Here is a 24,511-nt window from a genome sequence, read left to right as displayed (position 1 = left end):
GTAAAAAGTGGCTGCATTCATATGTAAATAGCCGCAGACTGGTGTCATTCATATGTAAGGAGCTACTTACCGATTACTCAAGGATCTGTAGTATATGAAAAGACTGAGACATAATTTCAGTTTTCTTATCATTTTTTATAGTGCCATCTTCTTTTCTCAGTAATCATTGAGCGTGCAGAGTTCTATGCTACTTAAAGCGGTTGTATACCTGCTGATGTGTTTTGTTTTGTTTTCCTACCTGCAAAGGAAAAGGCATAATGAGCTAGTATGCCCCGCATACTAGCTCATTATGAAATACTTACCTTAGAACGAAGCCCCAACATTTGGTCCGATCCACGCCGAGGAAGCTGACATGTTCCCTCGGCGTTCCTTCCGGGTATTGCGGCTCCGGCGCTGGGAGTGGCCGGAGCCGCGATATCGTCACTCCCACACATGCGCGCGGGAGATTTCTTCCCGGCAGGGTCCGTAGACTGCCGGGCTTTCAGCCGGGAATCCCCTGTGCGCATGTGCCGCTGCAGTCAGCAGTGCATTGCGAAGGGAATATCTCCTAAACCGTACAGGTTTAGGAGATATTTTATTTACCTACAGGTAAGCCTTATTATAGGCTTTCCTGTAGGTAAAAGTCCCAAAAAGGACTATACAACCACTTTAAAGTATATGTGAACCTTCACCTTGTAAAACAACCCATTCATTTTAAAATAGAACTAAAAGGTAAAACATTTGTTTTTATGGTATATGGTGCAGTCGTAAAAATGAACAGATCGCCTTCACTTTTTTCAATTTAATGTAAATCTTCTCATTACATTGGGGCTTGGTGTAGAATCCTTTCATTCACACTAGTGGCCAGTGCAAAGGTCCCTCTTACAATATAGGTCAGTGTAAATCCCTCCTTACATTGGTGGTTACTGTGAATGCTCCTATTACATTAGTGGTCAGTGTAAATCCCCTTTACGTTGGTGGTCATTGTAAATCTTCTCATTACATTGGGGCCTGGTGTACAATCCTTTCCTTATTCACACTAGTGGCCATTGTGAAGGTCTCCCTCCTTACATTGGTGGTTACTGTGAATGCTTATATTGCATTTGTGGTCAGTGTAAACCCCTATTACATTGGTGGCCAGTGATAAAAATCCTATTTATATTGGTAGTCGGTAAAAAAAAAAAATCAACATTGCCATTGATCACACCCTCCCCTCCCCCCAGCACTGCCACTGATCCCATGAGTTCTAGGATCCCTAGGAATTTTCTGTCTATTGATGGGTCCCCTCACCACTACAGTCCATAGTGTGCAGGCACGTGGAGAGCAAAAATACATAGGCGGGGGGGGCCCAAGAAAATGTTTGCCCAGGGTCCAATCAATATTAAAGCCGGCCCTGGCTACGTCCACTTCTCCACTGTATCTATGGAGAGTTTCCAGGCTCCCTCAATAACCCTACCATGTGTTCTGGTGTGTTGCCTTGAAAGAAATGATGCATGCACATTTTTTGGTGGTCTAATGAATGGCCTTCCAACATAACATGCGTTAGCACAATGTGTGGAAACGCGATGATATAAATTGGCCCTTATACAATTACCGTATATACTCGAGTATAAGCCGAGATTTTCAGCCTCTTTTTTGAGGCTGAAAGTGCCCCCCTCGGCTTATACTCGAGTCATCGCCGTCTGACTGCTCGATCAGCGTATCGAGCAGACAGACGGCGGACATACTACAATTTGAAAGCCGCGCCTCCGCCTCCGCCTCCGCCTGTGATAGGCGGAACACTGAATTTCCCAGCAGCCTGTGTTCCGCCTATCACGGACATCGTCTCATCCTCGTCCGTAGTACGAGGATGAGACGATGTCCGTGATAGGCGGAACACAGGCTGCTGGGAAATTCAGTGTTCCGCCTATCACAGGCGGAGGCGGAGGCGGAGGCGCGGCTTTCGAATTGTAGTATGGCCGCCGAGGCGCCGACGAAGAGCGGCGATCCTGGCAAGGCACGGGACGGGACGGAGGCAAGGCACGGCACGGGACGGGACGGAGGCAAGGCACGACACGGGACGGAGGCAAGGCACGGCACGGGACGGAGGCAAGGAGGCAAGGCACGGGACGGAGGCTCGGGACACAGGTAGGCTGGACACACACACACACACACACACACACACACACACACAGGGATGGATGGATGGAGACACACACACACAGGGATGGATGGATGGATGGAGACACACACACACAGGGATGGATGGATGGAGACACACACACACAGGGATGGATGGATGGATGGAGACACACACACACAGGGATGGATGGATGGATGGAGACACACACACACAGGGATGGATGGATGGATGGACACACACACACACAGGGATGGATGGATGGATGGACACACACACAGGGATGGATGGATGGATGGACACACACACACACAGGGATGGATGGACACACAGGGACGGACACACACACAGGGATGGACGGACACACAGGGACGGACACACACACAGGGATGGACAGGCATGTCTCACCCTCGGCTTATACACGAGTCAATAAGTTTGCCAGTTTTTTTGGGGGTAAATTGGGGGCCTCGGCTTATATTCGGGTCGGCCTATACTCGAGTATATACGGTATACATTTTCAGATAGGCTTCAACACAACAGCTGGTTAGTGAAAAGGCAAAGGAGTTAATGTCAGGACTTCTCTGTGTCTGACTGGCTGAAGATATTGATTTAGATTTCCAAGTAACAGAGATTTTACCCTCTTTCAGAAGCGACAGACGACAACAACTATGTAAACGTGAGGGATTCTAAGGGTAAGTTCCCAACTTAGTCAGACTGGGGTTTATGTGATGGTGATGATAATAAATAATAATTTGTATTATTTCTGTTGTTATTAATACTATTATTGTTATTATTATTATTATTATTATTATTAATAATAATAACAATGTTACAGTGATTATGATTATTAATAATATTATTGATGATGATAATACTTTTTTATTATTGTTGTTATTACTACTATTATTGATAATGATAATATTAATACTAATAATACATCATTTCTATTATTACTGTTATTGTAAGTATCAATATTATTATTGTTGATAATAATTATAATGCTAAAATGATTATGATTATTAATAATATTATTTATAATGATATATTTTATTATTGTTACTATTATTATTTAGTATTATTTATGATGATGATAATAATACTTTTTAAATTAATGTTGCTATTATTATTATTATTATTATTATTATTATTATTATTAATAATGATAATAATGATAATAAACAAAATCATTATTATTGATGATGATGGTTAATAATCATTTTTATTAGTGTTTTTTTTATTATTATTCTTATCAGTCATGGTGATGATAGTAATAAGACATTCTTGTTATAAATCATTATTATTACTTACAATAATATGTATGGATTATTGTTATCTTTACTGTTATTGTTATTATTAAAAATAATTATAATAATATTAATAATAATGGTCACATAAAAGGATTACCTTTATGTTTAAGGACACATGTGAAAGCAATGAGCCAAACTCCAGGCAGATATAAGAAAAAAATATCAAATGTGGTTATGTTTTTAAAAAAAAATTGTTAAAGTGTATGTTTGGCCGAAAACTTAGATTTTTACTGCTATCTGGAGCTCTATTAAAAAGAAATTTACCTTCACTTCCTATCCTGTTGACAATATTTTACCAGACCGAAAGTGAGGGAACACAGACCAAAATAAAAATTTACAAAAATACAGTATATAAAAAAATATAAATAAATTATATTATATATATATATAGTGTACATATACTTAACATACTGTACATATACTTGGCTTGGTTCTCATGCTAATTCAATAGCCAGGCTGACTCCATATTTTATTGGCAGAGACAGTGACGGCTTTTGTTCTTTTTTCCCCCTACTCTTAGAGAGCCTGGAGTATGTCAACGTGGAAGAAGCAGTGAAACCTCACAGCTCCACCCATCACCGTAAGTTTTATGTCATGGTGGAGATACCTTTTGCCCTATCTGCTCCCCCTTCAATTAATCATGCCTCTTCTATAATATTCTCAATTCTTCCTGCCCATTCACCCCAGCATTTCGTTGAGGTGTCGTAAAAGAAGGTAGATGTTTATTTTTTGTGCAGCACATTGCAAATAACAAAAATTAAGATGCACATTCGTGTGCATGTGTTGTACATACGATAATGCAACATGCATGTGTTGTACATACAAGAATGCAACGTAACAAATACAAATTTATCCAAAGTTACGAATTAACCAGTAATAACAAATGCCATATTCAAACGAATGGAACGTAATGAATTAAGAATAATAAATGACTATAATAAAAACTTTTTATTATTTATTATTAATTTGTTCCGTTCCATTTGTTTAAATGTGGCATTCGTTACTTCGGATAATTCGTAACTTCCAATATATTCGTATTTGTTACGTTTGCTAACAGCCAAATTTGAAAGGAAATGACAATACCTATAATTTAATAGTTAGTTACTATTTCAGATTTTTAAATTTTCGGATTTTCTAATTTACGAATTTACTAATTTTCGAATTTACGAATGTATGAATTTTACGAATATATGAATTTTACGAATATATGAATTTTAGAATTTACAAATGTGCAAATGTACGGATTTACGAAAAATGGAAAAAAAAACAAAAACAAATGAAACGAAAACTAAAATTAACAAATTTTTTGGCAATGCACATGTCTAGTGATTGGACAGAGCTAATCACATGGTAAAGGGTCGCTGTGATAGGCCCTTTACCTCGTTCTGTGATTAGCTGTGTTCACATAGCGAGCTGTATGGGTGCCCCAGAGGGCGTGCTTATGGGAGGACGTCCATGGATGCCCTCCGAGAACTGGATGACCACGCTGTAGCCATCTTTTGGCTATAGCTCAGACAAGAAGTGGTAATGCGAACCAAGCATATGTGTGTATAGCTCAGGATGTATGGGAATAAAGTCCTGTGCCAACCAGGAAGGGAGCTCGCCTATGCTCCAGGCAATGGTAGAAAGTGACTAGGTGTCAAGTCAAGACCTGCTGTATGATAGTGAATGGCAGTCTCAGCCTGGACCCTCGCCAGGCCACACCCCCAATGTGTTTCACTCCACCCACTGGAGCTTACTCATGGGGATCACTATTATAAAGCAGGTCTTGACTTGATGTGCGGCTCCCTGGACACCTAGTCACTCTCTACCAAGAAGTGGTTAAAGTATACTACTGTAACTGAAAGCAAACCTTTTTTCTTTAGTTTTGGATAGAGTGGAGATGGATTAGAACACTAGTCAGTTTTTATTGCTGTCTGTGTTCCCGTTAGGGAAATTCGCCCTCTCTATTTGTCCTGTTTACTGTTATCACCAAGAGTAGCAGTAAAAGAAAATGCCAAATTTTGGGTTGTTACCAGAACAGTAATAGAGGGGAAATCTTCCAATGGGAACATTAGTTCTGGTGATAACCCGGGATTCCCTCACTTTGGAGGGATTTCCTCTCATTTGCTGTTTGGCTATGGGACAGGAAGTGAAGGGAAATCTTCCCAATGGGACACAGATGGCAAAAAAAAAAAAAAGCCACGGGATTTATAACCCTCCCTTACCTATCCAAAATGAAAAGAATATTTGCTGTTCTGAGAACACCAGTTCCCAAGCCATACAAGTCAGGCATTCAAAACTCCACCCCCTGTAGGCTGCTTACTTTCCTTCCAAGAGACAGATAGGATATGCTTCTCTATCTGCTGCATGTTCAACTCTGTCCCGTGTGTTTTATTCCAGAGAGCGATGATGACAACATTCCAGATTATGAAAATTTGGAAAATGACCATATAGGTAAGATGGAGCACCATTTTATAATGAATGTGGAATGAGCTGCAGTGCAGAAGATCACTGTGGCCGATGGGCAGGCAGTGGAGGCAGTCGCCCTGGGTGCTTCAGCAGTAGAGGGGTGCAAAAAGGGCAAGACCTGTGGCCTATGCAGATAGACTCAGGGGGTTACGAGTACTTTAGTCCTTTACCTGGGCTACTAAAGGACCTTACAGTAGCCGAGGAATGACAGCCATAAACAAGGAAGTGACATCATTGTTCATCATGGGGAGATCTGGGAACGGATGTTCCTCAACCAGGTCCTGCTCTCAAAGTTACCGCTGTTTACCAAGGAAAAAGCTGCAGGAGACAATCAGGTGTGTATGAAGCCCCCCTTTACATCAGCAGTCCACCCTTACCTTACTTACAGCATGGCTGTAGTTAGTGTAGCAGCAGGGTGGGAGCCTGGAGGTGGCAGGTATGGATGGAGGAAGTTCTGTCCTCTTGTGGTTCTATTAACCAACTGGCTTGGATCAAAACAGTGCAGAGGAGGAAACTTGACCCTAACTGCAGGCCAGATGCAGTCCCATAGTGGGTTGAATTTGGCTTGCGTGCCATAATTTGGAAACCCCTGGTTTAGGGTATTGTACGAACCCTTGTTTGGTATTGGCACAGGGCCTACAGAGGATGTGACCTGGTGGCAAATGCTTGAAGGAGCGTATTATGAAATTATTCATGTGTCATAATTTTTGTTTCTCTTTGCAGGTTAAACCACCTAGTTTGCTGATGGACAGGACCTACGTTAACAATGGATACTTCTGTAAAGGATTTACCCCATATTCAATGTTCCCCAGACATACATTTTTTGGATCAAGATTGTTCTAGATTGTCTTTCATAAAGATTCTTCTGTCCCGTTCATGAGCCATAATCTTTCCAGCTTCAAGCCAATCAGCGTTATGACATTGTGTCACTTTTGCTTGCAGAAAGTCCAAGAGATTGTCATTGGACTTACCAAGGTGCCCTATCTGCTATCCTCATAACGGATGAACCACAATGGTGGGCAGGTTTTTGAAGCTATTGGGCCATTTGCTTGCAGCAACCCCAAAAGATTCTCATCGGACTCACCAAGGTGCCTCGTCTCCCAAACTCATACCTGTTGGACCACAATAGCGGGCAGGTTATTGAAGTCATAGGACCATTTGCTTGCAGCAAGCCCAAAAGAGCCTCATTGGATGCACCAAGGTGCCTTATCAATGGCACAATGTTGGGCAGGTAATTGAAGCCATTGGACCTTTAATGAAAAGAAGCCACAAAAGATATTATTTATGTTACTGTGACAAAGGGAATATTTTATCATTTGCACCTGGACTTGCCTTCCAGTTGGTGATTATAAGGAAACATGGGTACAACTGTTAGATGCCAAAAATGATAAATGTTCTATCATCTAAATGGAATATAATAGTTCTTTCCAAAGTTATGTGGTATAAAACAGACCAAGCCCTCTTCCATGATAAGAGACGGACCCATCTTGGGGGGTAAAGGGCGAAATATGGATGAACAGAAAAGATGTGTCATGGAACCCTTTTCTGGAGCGTCTTTTCTAAGCTTTAAAATGACTTCATATTTTGTTGTCACTGTTTAAACAGGGATTTTTAAATTTTCTGCATTTATTTACTCTTTGGATAGAATTCTCATAGGATCTTTACTTTTATTATTCTTAATAATAACATACCCGTACCACTCCTTCTATATAACCATTGTATACACTATGTTGTTAATAATTCTACATCTTGGGTAGGACTTGTACAGAATTCTATAAAAACACCTTCCCTTTGATTGACCAATGAGAAGTGCCTGTGAGAGGGTCCTTGAAAACTCCAAGCTAGCATTTCCTGAGAACAGATTTCACATTGGACATGGCAAAACTTTATCAAGTTTTCAGATTTGTGGATGTGAGATTATTGTTGAACTCAAAATGTATCGCTTAAAGCTGGATTGTCTAAATAGTACCCTAAAGCTGGCATCATCCTTTAAACCAGGGATCTCCAAACTATGGCCCTCCAGCTGTTGCAGAACTACACATCCCATGAGGCACTGTAAAACTCTGACATTCACAGACATGACTAGGCATGATGGGAACTGTAGTTCCTGAACAACTGGAGGGCCATAGTTTGGAGACCTCTGCTTTATGCGATCATTGTCCTAAATGATCTAATGATTTCTTCATGAGCTTTTGGGGGAAAATATCCTGAAAACAAAAGGTTGAAGTCTGCCTTCATTCTACCCTTTTAATTCTGTGCTGATGAAAATAGACTCTACTGCCTAATTTCAGGGTTTAGTGGAAGGGTACACTTGACAGTCCAATATTAGGTGTCCATGAGGACAACCAAGAACGTGATCTACTGTATATACAGTATTCAAGGAGAAATTTTTAAAGGTTACTTCCAACGCCAACTGGTATTTCCATGACTATAGTATGACTGATGTAGCTCAGCTGCCGTACCAACCACCCAACTCCATACCTTGCCCCTTCCCATTAAAAGGAGACCACACCTTCCTTTTGGAGTATTTAGTAGCCGTAGCAGCCCCTTTATTAATCAAAATAATAATTTAACATATAACCAAAAACATCAACAAAACATCATTTAACTTAAAACCCTGAGCGCGTTGGTGATCTGCAGGAAATTCCCCCTCCCCACCCCACCCCATTAGCATATCGATCCAAAACAAGCACTGCAGTAATATTCCTGTAACTAGGCCTCAAGCTGACATGCTAGCTCAAAGACACCCAACTCTTTACCGCAGTGCACCCATTCACCAGCTGCCATATAAACCCTCACTATATTGCATATCAGCAACGAGCCCATATCTCCAATGGGTCCCGCATCAACTTCTCTGTGGGGAGGGGTTATCTTCCTTTACCTGCATCGACCAACACCCGCCAACCGCTACGACATCCAGCACCACAAACCTGAAAAGAAAATGAGTTAGCCTTTTCTCTACCCCTACGGTCTGCCGCAACCAGATTCCCATGGCCAGCACCCTGGCCATATTACCCCCCCTTAATCTTTTGCCAACCTTAACTACACCACCTAATGTAAGGGAGGGAGGGTGGGAACTTCTTCTCTCCGACTGACGCTGGGGCGTAGAGCGCACACACACATCCTTGCGCTGACTCCGCCCCCCCAGCTGCTCCAACCAATCGCTGCAGTCCCCTCTCTCATGACAGCCCTTCTCCTACCTCTTCGTTTTCGGATACAGGCTGTACTTTAAGTTGGCCATACACCAATAGAATTTTGTTGGAATGTTCGTACAGAAAATTGTATATCAGAGTACTCCATCTTGCCATCATTGAGCCAACGAATTTAGTCAAAAGGCCTTAACATTCTCTCCATACCTGCTATGTGAATGGAATCTTAATTGTGGAGTAAAAGTTTTGATAATTTAATGTTAAAATCAGTACTATTTTTCTCAAACGTAAACCACATTCACTATTGGAATTTAGTCTGTTCTATTTCCATCCTTCCCCTTGAAATTGTCTCAACTACAGTCGAAAATGATCATCGATTTGACCAAGCTAAACATTAGAGGATCAAAATAAACATCCAAAAAATTAATCATTTTGAACATTTTTACTGGTGTATGGCCAGCTTTAGGGGTGAAGACCCTGAGGCTGAATCAACCTGTGGTACGCTCCATTGGGGACTCGATTTGTGAGATTTTTGAGTTCCCAGCCTCACCCACCTACCGAAGGGGCCTCGTTCTTGCTACTGAGGTTGGCACATGCATACATATTAGAGAATACGGCATTAGGAGTGAGAACCTAGAGTTGATTTATTAGAAAAGTTGAATATCTTCACTTAGTGAGCCAATAAAAAAAAAAACTGGAATTTGGTTTCCACATGATTGGATGATTCTTTGTGGAATTTGCGTGAAGAATCTCAACTTCTTTGGTAAATTTGGCACACTGTCATAAGTAGAAAATCCAATCAGGGAGAAAAAGATGTTGGAAAGCCAGTAGGAGATATGTTCTACCACCATTCACCTATAATGGATGTGAGTTTTGTGTGAGGGTTTAGAGCCGCATTTATCAATTAGTATTTATTGTCTTTTAACAAGGAGGAACCCTTATAATTTCTCACAGTATACTCAGGCCATATCTACAACTCATGATACAATAGTGTGGCAGTTACTGGGAAGAGTGTTTCTTACCATTGTGGTAACTGGGAAGAATCTCCACCTTACAAACAGCTTAAAAGATCATTGTGGTCAGTGGGAACTTATCTGAGAGGCAGAACTTGCTCATGGCTGAAGGAACCCCTAGCAACCTCTGGAGGAACCCTAGAGTCCTGCGGAACCCCGGTTGAAGAAGGTTGTTTCGGAGTATTTTTTTCAGACCTGAGATTAAATATGAATGTATTGTTTTATTTGTGTTTTGTAAATATTTCTTTGTTGAAGTTATTACTTTGCTGATAAAACCTGAGATTTTTTTTTTTGTTTTTTTTGTTAATGTATAAGTAAGTCCAGGGTTCAGAAGCAGGACTGGTGTATATATATCTGAGATACAGTCCGCCTTGTGGCTGGTGAAACTTAGGCCGCGTACACACGCGGGGACTGTTCGGCCAACTTTGTCCGTCAAACAGTTTCGGCAAACAGTCCGCTCAAAATTAGCATGGACGGACATGGCCACACACGACGTACGAACAGTTTGCTGAAACCGTGCGCGATGACGTGAACGGCACGTACGACGGGACGAAAAATACGACGTCCTATACACTGCATTATAACTTTCGGCGTGTAAATCCTTTCTGAGCATGCGCGGAACTTAGTTTGTCGAACAAGCCTACACACGAGGGAACTGTTCGCTGAAACAAGGTTTCAGCGGACAGTTTTTCGGAAATTCCGAAAAACCTTGTTCAGCGGACTGTTCGCTGAAACTGTCCGCTGAACGTCCACACACGGGCGGACTGTCCGCCGAAACACTGTTCAGCGGACAAAGTTGGCCGAACAGTCCCCGTGTGTGTACGCGGCCTAACAGCAATTAGCTACAAGTGCAGCTAATGCGAAGCGCCCATTCAGGCTTGGGGGCCCGTTCACACCTATACAATGTGCTTCTTTTGTTGCAACATAGTGCTTTATTGATCCCATAGACTTCAATGGGAGTGCATAGAAAAGATCGCACTAAACACGTATTTCAATGATCGCACTAAACATGTAAGGAAATGCAAATGCACAAGTGTGAACTTAGCTTTACTGAATTAACCTAATTTTATTTATATTTAACACATGATTTAAAAAAAAGTAACATTTTGCTTTTTACTTTCATCCTGGGTGGATACCATGAAAGTGCATTAAAGTAAACCACTTGGGCTCTTAAAGGGTAGTCCCACTTTTGCAGTCACATTTCAGAAAACCCCACTATATACAGCTCCCTTTTGTTTTGTTTTTTGCACAAACTTTATTTGAAGCGTACAAAAGTACAGCAGTGCGATGCACTACACTACTGTACAATGCTATGTGATCCCGTACAGTGCTCTGCGAGAAAATGCAGCATGTATGCATTTTATATCAGTATGCTGCAGCGCAGCTCTTTACTGTGCTGACGTGTGAACGGGACACACAGAAAACAATTGTGTTTTGTGTGTCCTTCTGGTGACAGGAATTTGAACGGGACACACAGAAAACAATTGTGTTTTGTGTGTCCTTCTGGTGACAGGAATTTTCACAATGCAGTAAAATGCCTGTCACCACACATGTGTGAGTTCAGCGTAATGCCCCATACACACGGTCTGACATTCCGACAACAAAATCCATCTGATTTTTTCCGAAGGATGTTGGCCCAAACTTGTCAAACTTGCATACACACGATCGCACAAAGTTGTCGGAAAATACGAAAGTTCAGAACGCGGTGACGTATAGCACGTACGACGGGACTAAAAAGAGGCCAGTAGCCAATAACTTTAGCCTCTTAGTCTATTCTGAGCATGCGTGGCACTTTGTGTGTCGGAATTGCCTACACACGATCGGAATTTAAACGATCAGATTTTGTTGTCGGAAAATTTTAGATCCTGCTCTCAAATTTTGTGGGTCGGAAAATCCGATGGAAAAAGTCAGATGGAGCCCACACACGATCGTATTTTCCGACAACATGATCCGATCGCACATTTTCCATCGGATAATCCGACCGTGTGTATGGGGCATTACAGTGTCTTTGTCCCCACACAGACTGAACCATCCCTCAATAATATACAAGGCAGGAGGGTGGTTTAAAGTTGGGCACTGAGGGAAAGCAGGAAAACAAAAATCCTCTTTTGCAGTGGGACTGCTCCGGTCCTGCAAAGTTTAAATGCTTGTTTAAGGTCTAGGATGCTATTTTACTTACCTCATTCGCTCCTGCGGGCCATGGTGGTTTCAGGTGCTCTGATGTCATGAAATACAATGCAGAGCCTATAGCCTTGAAATGGATGCGAGCAAAAGATTAGTCCGAGTGTAGGGGAGGAGTAATGCCAGGGTATCTGCTGTGCCCAGCATTCTGGGCCTGAATTTAACCCTTGCAGGGTCGGGAGCAGCCCATTTAAGAGGCCGAGTGATTTGGTTTAACTACATTATTTATAGATGTGAGAAGTCATATATTTGCAAATCTAACTTTTGGTGCTCCCCTCAAATTTTACTTCCTGTTCTGCAAATAACTATAGGAAATAATTGTTTCCTGTCATCTTTATGCTTCATTTTACATGTTATGTGTGGTTTCAATGTCAATACCATTGTACATAATTTACATCTATTTTTTGCTGTTTGTAGATTAAAGCTTCTATACAGGATGTTACTGTAAGTGTGCTTTCTGTTCTCATTGTTTCATTAAATCTGACCTTCAGCCTTCCCTTCAGTCTTGCACAGTTGTACCAGCTCCTCTCGTGGACTGAAATGGCTTACTCTGATTTCACTGCACACTGTGAGCTTCTGACAAAGTGCATTAGAAGCTTCAGCAGGTCAAATGCTCCTACCCCTTACTAAGAGGATAAGTGAACATATTACAGATATATACATAATGGCTATAAGAAGCACAGTGTCTCAAATAATTTTCACCTGGTGCACAACAAAGACCCTGTCCATTTGTCTTTCTATGCCAGGGATATGCAATTATCAGACCTCTAGATGTTGCTAAACTACAAGTCCCCTCATGCCTCTGCCTCTGGGTGTCATGCTTGTGGCTGCCAGAGTCTTGCTATGCCTCATGGGACTTATAGTTCTGCAACAGCTGGAGGTCCGCTAATTGCATATCCCTGTTCTATGCCATTGATATGGTAGAAAAACACTGGCGGGGATCAAATTGAAATAGAGACTAAGTGGATCTATGAGCTTCAAACACTAACACCACAAGGTTTCAATATAGAAATAAACCTTAATTGCTTTATTAGAGATATTTTAATTATTTTTTCATTTCAATATTCAAGAGTTTTAACAAAAAAAATGCAAACATTATGAAATGTTTGCCTGCAGAGGCCACAATAGAGAAGTACAGTTCCCTAAACAAGACTTGAAGGATATTTTGAGTAAATAGACATAGTAATCCAAGACTAAAGATTAAACTGTTATAAGAATTAACCAGTAATTCACTTTGGATTAGGAGAAGTTGCTCCCTCCCTGAACCTGGACATCCAACGAGTCTATATTACTGAAGATCCATCCAGGTGGACACTTCAAGCTCCGCCTACCAGTGAAACCACCACCACACCACCCCTATGGGTTATTTAAAAAAAAAAATGTTATTTAATACATTTTTTTCTTTTTTTTTCTTTTAAATCATTTTTTTATAGTCTTTTATCTTGAGAATTCATTTACAAATAATATACCTGCACTATTAGGTTCCACTAATAGATTCCACTACTAAATACAGTTTTTTATACAGTTTTTATATGTTACGTCACTTGTATTGCTTCTAACTGGTGTATGCAAACTGGATATATTTGTAATACAATTGTGTGGCAACACCTATTGTATTCAGCAGTATCAGTCCCAGTGTGATTCTAATTGGGTATCCAAGGGTTAATGCCCTGAGGGTATAAATCCAGTATCAAATATGGCCGCAAACCAGCTTCCTGAAGATGACCAATAGGTTGAAACGCGTTGCAGCACATTTGATGAGCCATGAGACAACTTCTGCTGGCGTTACTTCCAGGTAGTGGAATGCACACCATTTCTGGCTTCAGAGTGGGTGGCGAGGATCTTTCCCCCACATACACAAGCTATTTATACCTGGTCATTATAGGCACTATTACAAGTGAGTGTAACTCTGTCTTTTTAACTTTTAATAGAAAAAAAATCTCCAAATGGTTTTATGCTATGAGATCTTCTCCCTGTCAGCCTTATGCATGCAGAGGAACTTTTGGTATGAGCAAACAGTAACAAGTACATAGGGGAATGCCCCACAAAGTGCTACTGATCTAACTAGAGATAGTTGTTCAACCATATGTGGTGAGTGTCAATCTATGTGGGGTACCAGCAGCACTTTGGAGTGAAGTACTATGTTATGTCTTTAAACAGCAACTGCACTTTATATTTTATGATCACATTGGCACTTTTTAAATTTAAATTGGACTTTTCATTTTTATCATTCTCGATTGCTATAGGTCAATGTATGCAGCATATATGTTGGTGATCACATGTTTACTGTCAGTGATTTGTGTGGTTTTACACAGTTTTTTTATGCTTTTTGGGTTTATAATAGCACATAGAAATAGCTGCAGCAGTCACTATTACATAATCTATTTCACATATTGAGTTTATAATTTACGTTAATGTGAGTTCACATATCCAAGGCGCAGAGCTATTTCTTTCTAACACTTCCTGTTCTGGTTTCAATGGTCACCACTAAAAAAAAATAGAGAAGGTACATCTGAGGCTGAGGTTATTTTCTTTGTTTAGCTTTTAGTGGAGTGGAGAGGGATTCGAACCACTGTCAGTTTTTATTGCTGTCTGTGCCCCCATTAGAGAGATTCACCCTCTCTATATGTCCTGTTATCATTGAGAGTGAAATTGAAAGAAAATCCCACATTTTTAATTGTCCCCAGAACAGGAATAGAGGGGGAATCTTCCAATGGGGACTCCAGTGGTTACAACCAGGGATCCCCTCACTTTAGAGGGATTTTCTGTCCCTTCTTGTTTCGGCAATGGAACAGAAAGTGAAGGGAAATTTCCCAAATGGGAAACAGATGGCAAAAAAAAAACTGTGAGGGCTTTTAACCTTCCCTTACTCTCAGTGCTGTTGTTAGAAACCATAGGGCCAATGCTTCAGTTATGATTGAGCTCAGTGACAGATCGGTACCGATCACTCATTGTGTTCATTCAAAAAAAAGGGGGCTTGTAAATAACATATTTAGTAATGATCGGTACCGATCACTCATTGTGTTCGTTCAAGAAAGGAAGGGACTGGTAAATGACATATACTCCATCTTGGAGGATACTATTGTGTGCTTGCAGCTGCTGGCAGGAAGCACTGTGGGAGTGGGGGGCACACAGGGGGGGCTTGGGCAGCAGGGGGAAATGTGCAGTGCACAGGGAGGGTGATTGCGGGGGGGGAAGATTGATCAGAGGGGCGGCAATTACTGGAACCGATCCCCTGTATGACTGCTGCAGAGAGAGCCACACAGGGAACCAGTTCCAGTAAATGCTCCCCTGGCATGCCCTTCACCCTCCCTGTCCACATCCGATTCACCCTGATGCCTGGGCCCCCCTGCTGGATCAGGCCCCATGCAGGAGGATTGGTGGTACCCCTTTATTGCCGGCCCTGCTTACTCTATCCAGAATGAAAAAAGTTTTCACTTTAGTTCTACTTTAATCTATCCAACACAAATAAAAAATTATGATGATTTGGTGAAATGTCAATAAAGTATCTTATGTAAAAAAACAACAAAACAAAAAAAACAAAAAAATTAAATATAAATAAATTATATATATATATATATATATATATATATATATATATATATATATATATATATATATATATATATATATATATATATATATATATACACATACATTATATATACCAAACTATTACCAATGCTGCAATATGTTGCTAATGGTAATAGCTATTTTAATGCCGCACCACTGGTTGTTACTGTGTATTGAGCCCTGTATGTCTAACATGATCCATCTGCCTGAGTCACCTCCTTGTCCACTGCTGAGGTGGATGGCATTGAGTTGGGTAGTGAAAATGGGGTTTGCTCTGTAGTTTTACCCAGCAGTAGATCAGTACGGAGGCCCACTGCACTTACCTACAGATAGCCACTAGAATGTGTACCTATTAAAACAAATACTTGCTGCAAGCACCAATAAAGTAAAACACAAACAGGTTTACACTGTTGCAACCTGAAAGTCACGCAACTTATGGTGCGACTTTGCCAGCCGACTTCCTGGCGATTTGCTGGTGACTTGATACAACTTGCATATTACTTTGATATGACTTTAAAGCGACTTTCAGGGAATTCCTGGTTAATCTTCCTGTAATGTCGGATCCAAATCACATCAGTATAAATGGGTATCCGACTTGGAGGCGACTCCCATTAAAGTCTATGGGCACAAGTCGGGAAAGAAGTTGCCTTGAAGTAGTACAGAACCTTTTCTACAAATAAAGCAACTTAAGTAGTGCTAATTAAGACAGCTCTCACTGACTTCCATACAAATTGGGGCTTCACAAGTCGGATCCCAAGTCGCGTCAGTGTGAACCAAGCCTCAACCAGTGATCGCCAACCTTCCCAGCACCAGGGACCGGCCGCTTTGAAGTCAACCCCTCCATGGAACCGGGGGGGGGGGGGGGTTGGTGGTTATTTGTATGGTGGTTGCAGCCTCTTGCAGGAGAGTGGGGGTTGTCACCTCGTGGATGGGGTTTGCAGCTTGTCAACTGGGGGGCTGTGGTAGCCGTGGCCTGTCACCTGGGGGAGGGTGGGGTAATGCAGCTTACTCCCTGGGGTGGTGTGTGTGGTGGTTGCAGCCTGTCACCCTGGGGGTGGGTCACGGGGTTTGTGTGGTGGTTGTAGCCTGTCGCCTCGTGGGGTCAAGGGGTGTGTGTGGTGGCTGCAGCCTGTCACCCTGGGGTGGTGGTGCAGCCTGGGTCTTACCAGTGCTATGAAATTCTGTCCCCTGCCCAGCTCTCCTTCCTACCCTTCTCCTTCTTGGTGACCACAGGGAGGAAGGGGAATAGTGGTACTAGGACAGGGGGAGCAGGTGCCCTCTGGTGGTCGGAGGGTGGCAGCGCAGGTTGTGCCGGCTTGCTCTGCCCACTGCAAACCCCCACCGCGTAGCCCGGCTCCCAGGAGGCCGTGGACCGTTGGTTGGGGACCCCTACAGTAAACAATATCCTTATTTTCCAAAAATAATACATACATATGTACCATTTAATGGCCCTGTAAACTATTTTTTCATGAAATAATTTCTTACTGTGTTTTTCTACCGATTTTAATGTGAGCTTTGGAACCTTCTCCTTTTTCAAATCACTTTTGTCCATTTGGAACCAGCAGTACACTTTAATTGTGGTCATGTACACTGCTCTATACACACTACGAATCCCATAGTCTATCTCGGGAGTGAGCAAGAGAGGGTGGCTACCTTCCTACACGCACCATGGGACCATGAGAATGAACGTAGATGCCCTCTAATAGTGATGGTCCGAACCTCCGACGGGACGTTTCGCGAACGCGGACCGCGAACGCGGCCGATAGTTCGCGAAACCGAAAGTTCGCGGCGGGCCCCATTGACTTCAATGGGAGGCGAACTTCGCAAACCTTTAGGTCAAATTTGCAGCCACAAAATAATTATTAGCTGGGCAAACATAGTCCCACCACATGGCCAATGACATAATACATGTATGAGGTGAATTTGGGATCGATAACTACAAGCATTCCTTTTTTATATGGGAAATTGTTCTGACAATTCTGGACTGTGCAGCGCATGAAGGCAATGGAGGAGAGGGAAGGTCAGGGACCAGGGTAGGCAAAGAAGAGGGTGCAGGAGATGATCACCAGCAGCGTGACATACAGCAATGACACCTGCACCGTGATAGAGTCATCTGACAACAGCACCGTGATAGAGGGCACTGACATCAGCAGCGTGGCATTAAGCACTGACATCAGCACCGTGATATACAGCACTGACAGCAGCACCGTGATAGAGGGCACTGACATCAGCAGCGTGACATAAAGCAGTAACACCAGCACCGTGACATACAGCATTGACAGCAGCAGCGTGATAGAGAGCACTGACATCAGAAGCGTGACATTAAGCACTGACATCAGCACCGTGATATACAGCACTGACAGCAGCACCGTGATAGAGAGCACTGACATCAGAAGCGTGACATTAAGCACTGACATCAGCACCGTGATATACAGCACTGACAGCAGCAGCGTGACATTAAGCACTCACGCCAGCACCGTGATATACAGCACTGACAGCAGCACCGTAAGCAGCCCCAGGAGTAAGTCAGCACAGCACAGGGATGGTGTGATCCCCTCATAATAAGAACCCCCAGGAGGAAGTCAGCACAGCACAGGGATGGTGTGATCCCCTCATAATAAGCAGGCCCAGGATAAACTCAGCACAGCACAGGGATGGTGTGATCCCCTCATAATAAGAACCCCCAGGAGGAAGTCAGCACAGCACAGGGATGGTGTGATCCCCTCATAATAAGAACCCCCAGGATAAACTCAGCACAGCACAGGGATGGTGTGATCCCCTCATAATAAGCAGGCCCAGGATAAACTCAGCACAGCACAGGGATGGTGTGATCCCCTCATAATAAGAACCCCCAGGAGGAAGTCAGCACAGCACAGGGATGGTGTGATCCCCTCATAATAAGAACCCCCAGGAGGAAGTCAGCACAGCACAGGGATGGTGTGATCCCCTCATAATAAGCAGGCCCAGGATAAACTCAGCACAGCACAGGGATGGTGTGATCCCCTCATAATAAGAACCCCCAGGAGGAAGTCAGCACAGCACAGGGATGGTGTGATCCCCTCATAATAAGCAGGCCCAGGAGAAACTCAGCACAGCACAGGGATGGTGTGATCCCCTCATAATAAGAACCCCCAGGAGGAAGTCAGCACAGCACAGGGATGGTGTGATCCCCTTATAATAAGAACCCCCAGGAGGAAGTCCGCACAGCACAGGGATGGTGTGATCCCCTCATAAGCAGCCCCAGTAGAAATATGACACCGCTCAACCTCTTCAAAGAGGAGGGTAGGGGCATATAGTACGGTGTGCTTTTTTGGGACAAGGAAGTGAGCCAAATGAAGAAAGAAGGTCTGTGTACTTGATTAAAAAAATAGTTTATAGACATATACATAGTCTACTGGTCACATGTGTTGAATTCCTCCGAGATCCATACCTCATTCATTTTTATAAATGTGAGGTAGTTAACACTGTCGTGAGCTAGGCGAGTACGCTTATCGGTCACGATCCCCCCTGCTGCGCTGAACGTCCTTTCGGACAGGACACTGGATGAGGGGCAAGCCAACAGTTCGATTGCAAATTGGGCAAGCTCTGGCCAGAGGTCAAGCCTGCCCACCCAGTAGTCCAGGGGTTCATCACTCCTCAGAGCGTCCACATCGGCCGTTAACCCAATGTAGTCGGACACCTGACGGTCTAGGCGCTCCCTGATGCTGGATCCGGATGACACCTGTCGATGGGTCAGCTGAAAGAATGACCTCATATCCGAAGTCACCAACACATCTTCAAACCGGCCTCTTCTTGCAGGCGCTGTTGGATTGGTACCCGCAAATCCTTCTCTGGGAGTGGGAATTGCTCCTCTGCCAGCGCACGCAAAAGCAGAATGCAGCATTTCTCGAAGCAAGGCCTGGAAGTGCTGCATTCTGACAGCCCTCTGTGACGGCGGTAACATTTCCGCCATTTTGTGTTTGTACCGGGGGTCTAAGTACGTTGCCACCCAGTAATGGTCCTTGACCCTTATGCTTTTTATACGGGGGTCCCTATTAAAACACTGGAGCATGAAGGCCCCCATTTGCACTAAAGTGGAAGCGGTGTGGTGGCCTGGCTCCTGCTCATCATCCAGGATAATGTCGTCCTCTTCATTCTCCTCTCCCCATCCACGCACAACAGGGATCCCAGAAAGGTTTAAAGCATGCTCTTCTTGCTCCTCCTCATCCGCCCCGGCACCATCCTCCTCTGACTCCTCTTCAGACTCCTGTTGTTGACTTGTCTCAGATAGAGTAGCCCCCCCTGGGAATTCATCCAGCATTGCGACTTCCTCATCTTCCCGCTCCTGCTCCTCCACAGCCTGATCAATGACACGACGCAATGCACGCTCCATAAAGCAGGCATAAGGTACCATGTCACTGATGGCGCCATGGCTGCGACTGACCAGTTTGGTGATCTCCTCAAATGGCCGCAGAAGTCTGCATGCGTCGCGCATGAGCAGCCACTAGCGCGGTGAAAAAAACCCCAGCTCCCCAGAACTGTTTCTGCCGCAGAGTTCATACAGGTAGACGTTAACTGCACGTTTCTGCTGGAGCAGCCTATCAAGCATATAGAAGGTTGAGTTCCATCGTGTCGGGCAATCGCAAATAAGACGTCTGACCGGCAGATTGTGTCGCCGCTGAATGTCAGCAAGGCGAGCCATGGCCGTGTAAGATCTTCTGAAATGGGCCGAGATTTTCCTTGCCTGCCGCAAGATGTCCTGGACCCCAGGGTATTTGACAAGGAATCGCTGCACGACCAAGTTTAAGACGTGTGCCATGCATGGCACGTGCGTGATTTTGCCCTGTTTCAATGCGCTAAGCAGATTGGCACCGTTGTCACACACCACTTTACCAACTGTCAAATTGAGCGGTGTTAGCCACTGATCTGCCTGTGAACGCAAAGCTGAAAGGAGTGCCGGGCCAGTGTGGCTCTCGGCTTCCAGGCACAACAGACGCAGCACGGCATGGCAACGTCTCACCTGGCATGTGGAATAGGTTCTGGGGAGCTTGGGCGGTGCAGCAGAAGAGACGCTAGCAGCGGAAAAGGAGGAGGCAGCTGAGGAGGAGAGGGAGGAGGATGGAGTAGGAGGAGGAGGAGAAGAAGAGTCAGGCCTTCATGCAATCCGTGGCGGTAAAACCAAATCTACATGGGTGCCACGGGTTACATGCTTGACGGCCGTCAGAAGGTTCACCCAGTGGGCAGTAAAAGTGATATACCTTCCCTGCCCGTGTTTGCTAGACCACGTGTCTGTGGTCAGATGTATCTTGGCACCGACACTGTGTGCCAGAGATACATTCACTTGCCGCTGAACATGGCCATATAGCTCTGGGATGCCCTTCTCCGAGAAATACTTCCTTCCTGGGACCTTCCATTGTGGTGTTCCAATGGCCACAAATTTGCGAAAGGCCTCCGAGTCCACCAGTTTATATGGCAGTAGTTGGCGGGCTATCAGTTCTGACAAGCCAGCCGTCAACCGGTGGGCAAGAAGGTTATTCGGCGTCATCATTTTTTTACGCTCGAACATTAAGGCCACGGAAGCCTGCCTTTTTGCAGAAAAACGTGAGCTTGGCGTGATGGAAGGTGGAGTGGAGGACAATTGTGAGGAGAGAGGAGAAGGAGAAGTAGAAGACGAGGCTGGACGGTGAGAGCCTGCATTGTGGCTTTGTGCGTTTCGTTGCTCCCACTGGGCTCGGTGATGGCTGCTCATGTGCCTTCTTAAGGCGGTTGTCCCTAGGTGAGTGTTGGGCTTACCGCGACTAATGCGTTGACTGCAAAGATTGCAGATGGCAACGCTATTGTCAGCAGCGGACACGTTAAAAAAAGCCCACACTGCGGAGCCATGTGCCGGTGCCCTGGGAGCGCCAGATGTGACCGTACATGGTCGATGACTCGCTCCTGATACATTTGCAGTCTGCTTTGTCCCTCCTGTGCAATGTAAGTTATTCCTGCTTCTCCTCCCTATCTGCTGGTCCATATCTCCCTCTGAACTCCCCTCCTCTTCCTCTCTTGTGGGCACCCACGTGACATCACTAGACACGTCATCATCAACGTCACCTTCCCCACCGCTATAAGTAGAGATCTCGGAGTAGGCAGCAACACCGGGGACCAACCTCCTCCTTGGGCTGATCTGGGTACTGTCGTCAGACTGCTGAGTAGCTTGTTGCTACCTCCTCTTCCTGATCCAATACCAAGAGTGGCTGCGCATCAGAAATGTCCTCTTGATATGGATCGGAAAATAATTCCTGTGACTCAAGCGGAAGGTATGTGGTGGTGGTGTTGTTGTTGGTGGTAGTGTCTTTGGGGGTGCACATAGCAGAGAGTGAAGAAGAGGGTGCAGATCGAGAGGATGAGGAGGGTGCAGAAGAGTAAGGCTGAGTCAGCCACTCAACCAAGTCTGGTGCGTCCTTTAAAGTAATTGAACGCACCTTCTGCAACTTCCCACTTTGGCTCAAGGCTGGTGCTCCTGCCCTACCCCTACCACCCCTGCGGAAGGGCCTGCCTCTTCCTCTGCCTGTCATTTTTTAAATCACCCTGTGACAAAACTCTTAGTCCCTATACCGATGAAGGACTGCTGCAGTATAGGGCAGCGGTCAGCAGTAGTGCACCTCAACCCTATGTATTGTGGACCGATACCAGTCCTTATAGAATAGCAGACTGTACCTCACTCAACCCTATGTACTGTAGCACCCTAGACCAAGTTACCAGTCCTTATAAGAACTTTTGTGGACCAAGCAGGTTGTGTGTTAGTGATTAGCAGACTGTACGTCAGTCCCTATACCAATGAAGGACTGCTGCAGTATAGGGCAGCAGTCAGCAGTAGTGCACCTCAACCCTATGTATTGTGGACCGATAACAGTCCTTATAGAATAGCAGACTGTACCTCACTCAACCCTATGTACTGTAGCACCCTAGACCAAGTTACCAGTCCTTATAAGAACTTTTGTGGACCAAGCAGGTTGTGTGTTTGTGATTAGCAGACTGTACGTCAGTCCCTATACCAATGAAGGACTGCTGCAGTATAGGGCAGCAGTCAGCAGTGGTGCACCTCAACCCTATGTATTGTGGACCGATAGCGGTCCTTACAGAACAGCAGACTGTACCGCACTCAACCCTATGTACTGTAGCACCCTAGACCAAGTTACCAGTCCTTATAAGAACTTTTGTGGACCAAGCAGGTTGTGTGTTTGTGATTAGCAGACTGTACGTCAGTCCCTATACCAATGAAGGACTGCTGCAGTATAGGGCAGCGGTCAGCAGTGGTGCACCTCAACCCTATCTATTGTGGACCGATAACAGTCCTTATAGAATAGCAGACTGTACCGCACTCAACCCTATGTACTGTAGCACCCTAGACCAAGTTACCAGTCCTTATAAGAACTTTTGTGGACCAAGCAGGTTGTGTGTTTGTGATTAGCAGACTGTACATCAGTCCCTATACCAATGAAGGACTGCTGCAGTATAGGGCAGCGGTCAGCAGTAGTGCACCTCAACCCTATGTATTGTGGACCGATAGCGGTCCTTACAGAACAGCAGACTGTACCGCACTGAACCCTATGTACTGTAGCACCCTAGACCAAGTTGCCAGTCCTTATAAGAACTTTTGTGGACCAAGCAGGTTGTGTGTTTGTGATTAGCAGACTGTACGTCAGTCCCTATACCAATGAAGGACTGCTGCAGTATAGGGCAGCGGTCAGCAGTGGTGCACCTCAACCCTATCTATTGTGGACCGATAACAGTCCTTATAGAATAGCAGACTGTACCTCACTCAACCCTATGTACTGTAGCACCCTAGACCAAGTTACCAGTCCTTATAAGAACTTTTGTGGACCAAGCAGGTTGTGTGTTTGTGATTAGCAGACTGTACGTCAGTCCCTATACCAATGAAGGACTGCTGCAGTATAGGGCAGCAGTCAGCAGTAGTGCACCTCAACCCTATGTATTGTGGACCGATAACAGTCCTTATAGAATAGCAGACTGTACCTCACTCAACCCTATGTACTGTAGCACCCTAGACCAAGTTACCAGTCCTTATAAGAACTTTTGTGGACCAAGCAGGTTGTGTGTTTGTGATTAGCAGACTGTACGTCAGTCCCTATACCAATGAAGGACTGCTGCAGTATAGGGCAGCAGTCAGCAGTGGTGCACCTCAACCCTATGTATTGTGGACCGATAGCGGTCCTTACAGAACAGCAGACTGTACCGCACTCAACCCTATGTACTGTAGCACCCTAGACCAAGTTACCAGTCCTTATAAGAACTTTTGTGGACCAAGCAGGTTGTGTGTTAGTGATTAGCAGACTGTACGTCAGTCCCTATACCAATGAAGGACTGCTGCAGTATAGGGCAGCGGTCAGCAGTGGTGCACCTCAACCCTATCTATTGTGGACCGATAGCGGTCCTTACAGAACAGCAGACTGTACCGCACTCAACCCTATGTACTGTAGCACCCTACACAGACCAAGTTACCAGTCCTGATAAAGAGCTTTGTGGAACAAGTGAGTTGTGAATGATTAGCAGACTGCAGCAGAAGGGCAGCAGTCAAGTATAATATTCTTTCTATATTTGGAAGAAAGAATATTATACGTGTACAAGCCTATTACCATACCACTGATACCAGTCCTGAAAAGAACCTTTGTGGAACTAATAGTAACAGCAAGTCTTTAAACTGACCCTCACTGCCTGACACACTGCTTCCTTCCTGTCCCTATACAAAGTGGC

The 24,511-nt window shown here is 44.3% G+C and overlaps 1 protein-coding gene across 1 annotated transcript in view; it reads left to right on the top strand.

Annotated features, from left to right (window-relative positions):
- Positions 1-7,061, top strand: part of LOC143923676 (uncharacterized) — a 74,079-nt gene extending 67,018 nt beyond the window's left edge. Inside the window, exons 11-14 of the mRNA XM_077447491.1 lie at positions 2,746-2,790; positions 3,926-3,985; positions 5,788-5,841; positions 6,580-7,061. Of these exons, the coding sequence (XP_077303617.1) occupies positions 2,746-2,790; positions 3,926-3,985; positions 5,788-5,841; positions 6,580-6,584 (164 nt within the window). The 3' untranslated portion in view covers positions 6,585-7,061. The remainder of the gene's footprint in view (positions 1-2,745; positions 2,791-3,925; positions 3,986-5,787; positions 5,842-6,579) is intronic.
- The last annotated feature ends 17,450 nt before the right edge of the window (positions 7,062-24,511 follow it).

Source organism: Lithobates pipiens, unplaced genomic scaffold (genome assembly GCF_037356315.1).
Source record: "Lithobates pipiens isolate NorthernLeopardFrog02 unplaced genomic scaffold, aLitPip1_a1.2 Scaffold_22, whole genome shotgun sequence".
In the NCBI taxonomy this organism is placed as follows: Eukaryota; Metazoa; Chordata; class Amphibia; order Anura; family Ranidae; genus Lithobates; species Lithobates pipiens.
This window is presented reverse-complemented; position numbering and strand designations above follow the sequence as displayed.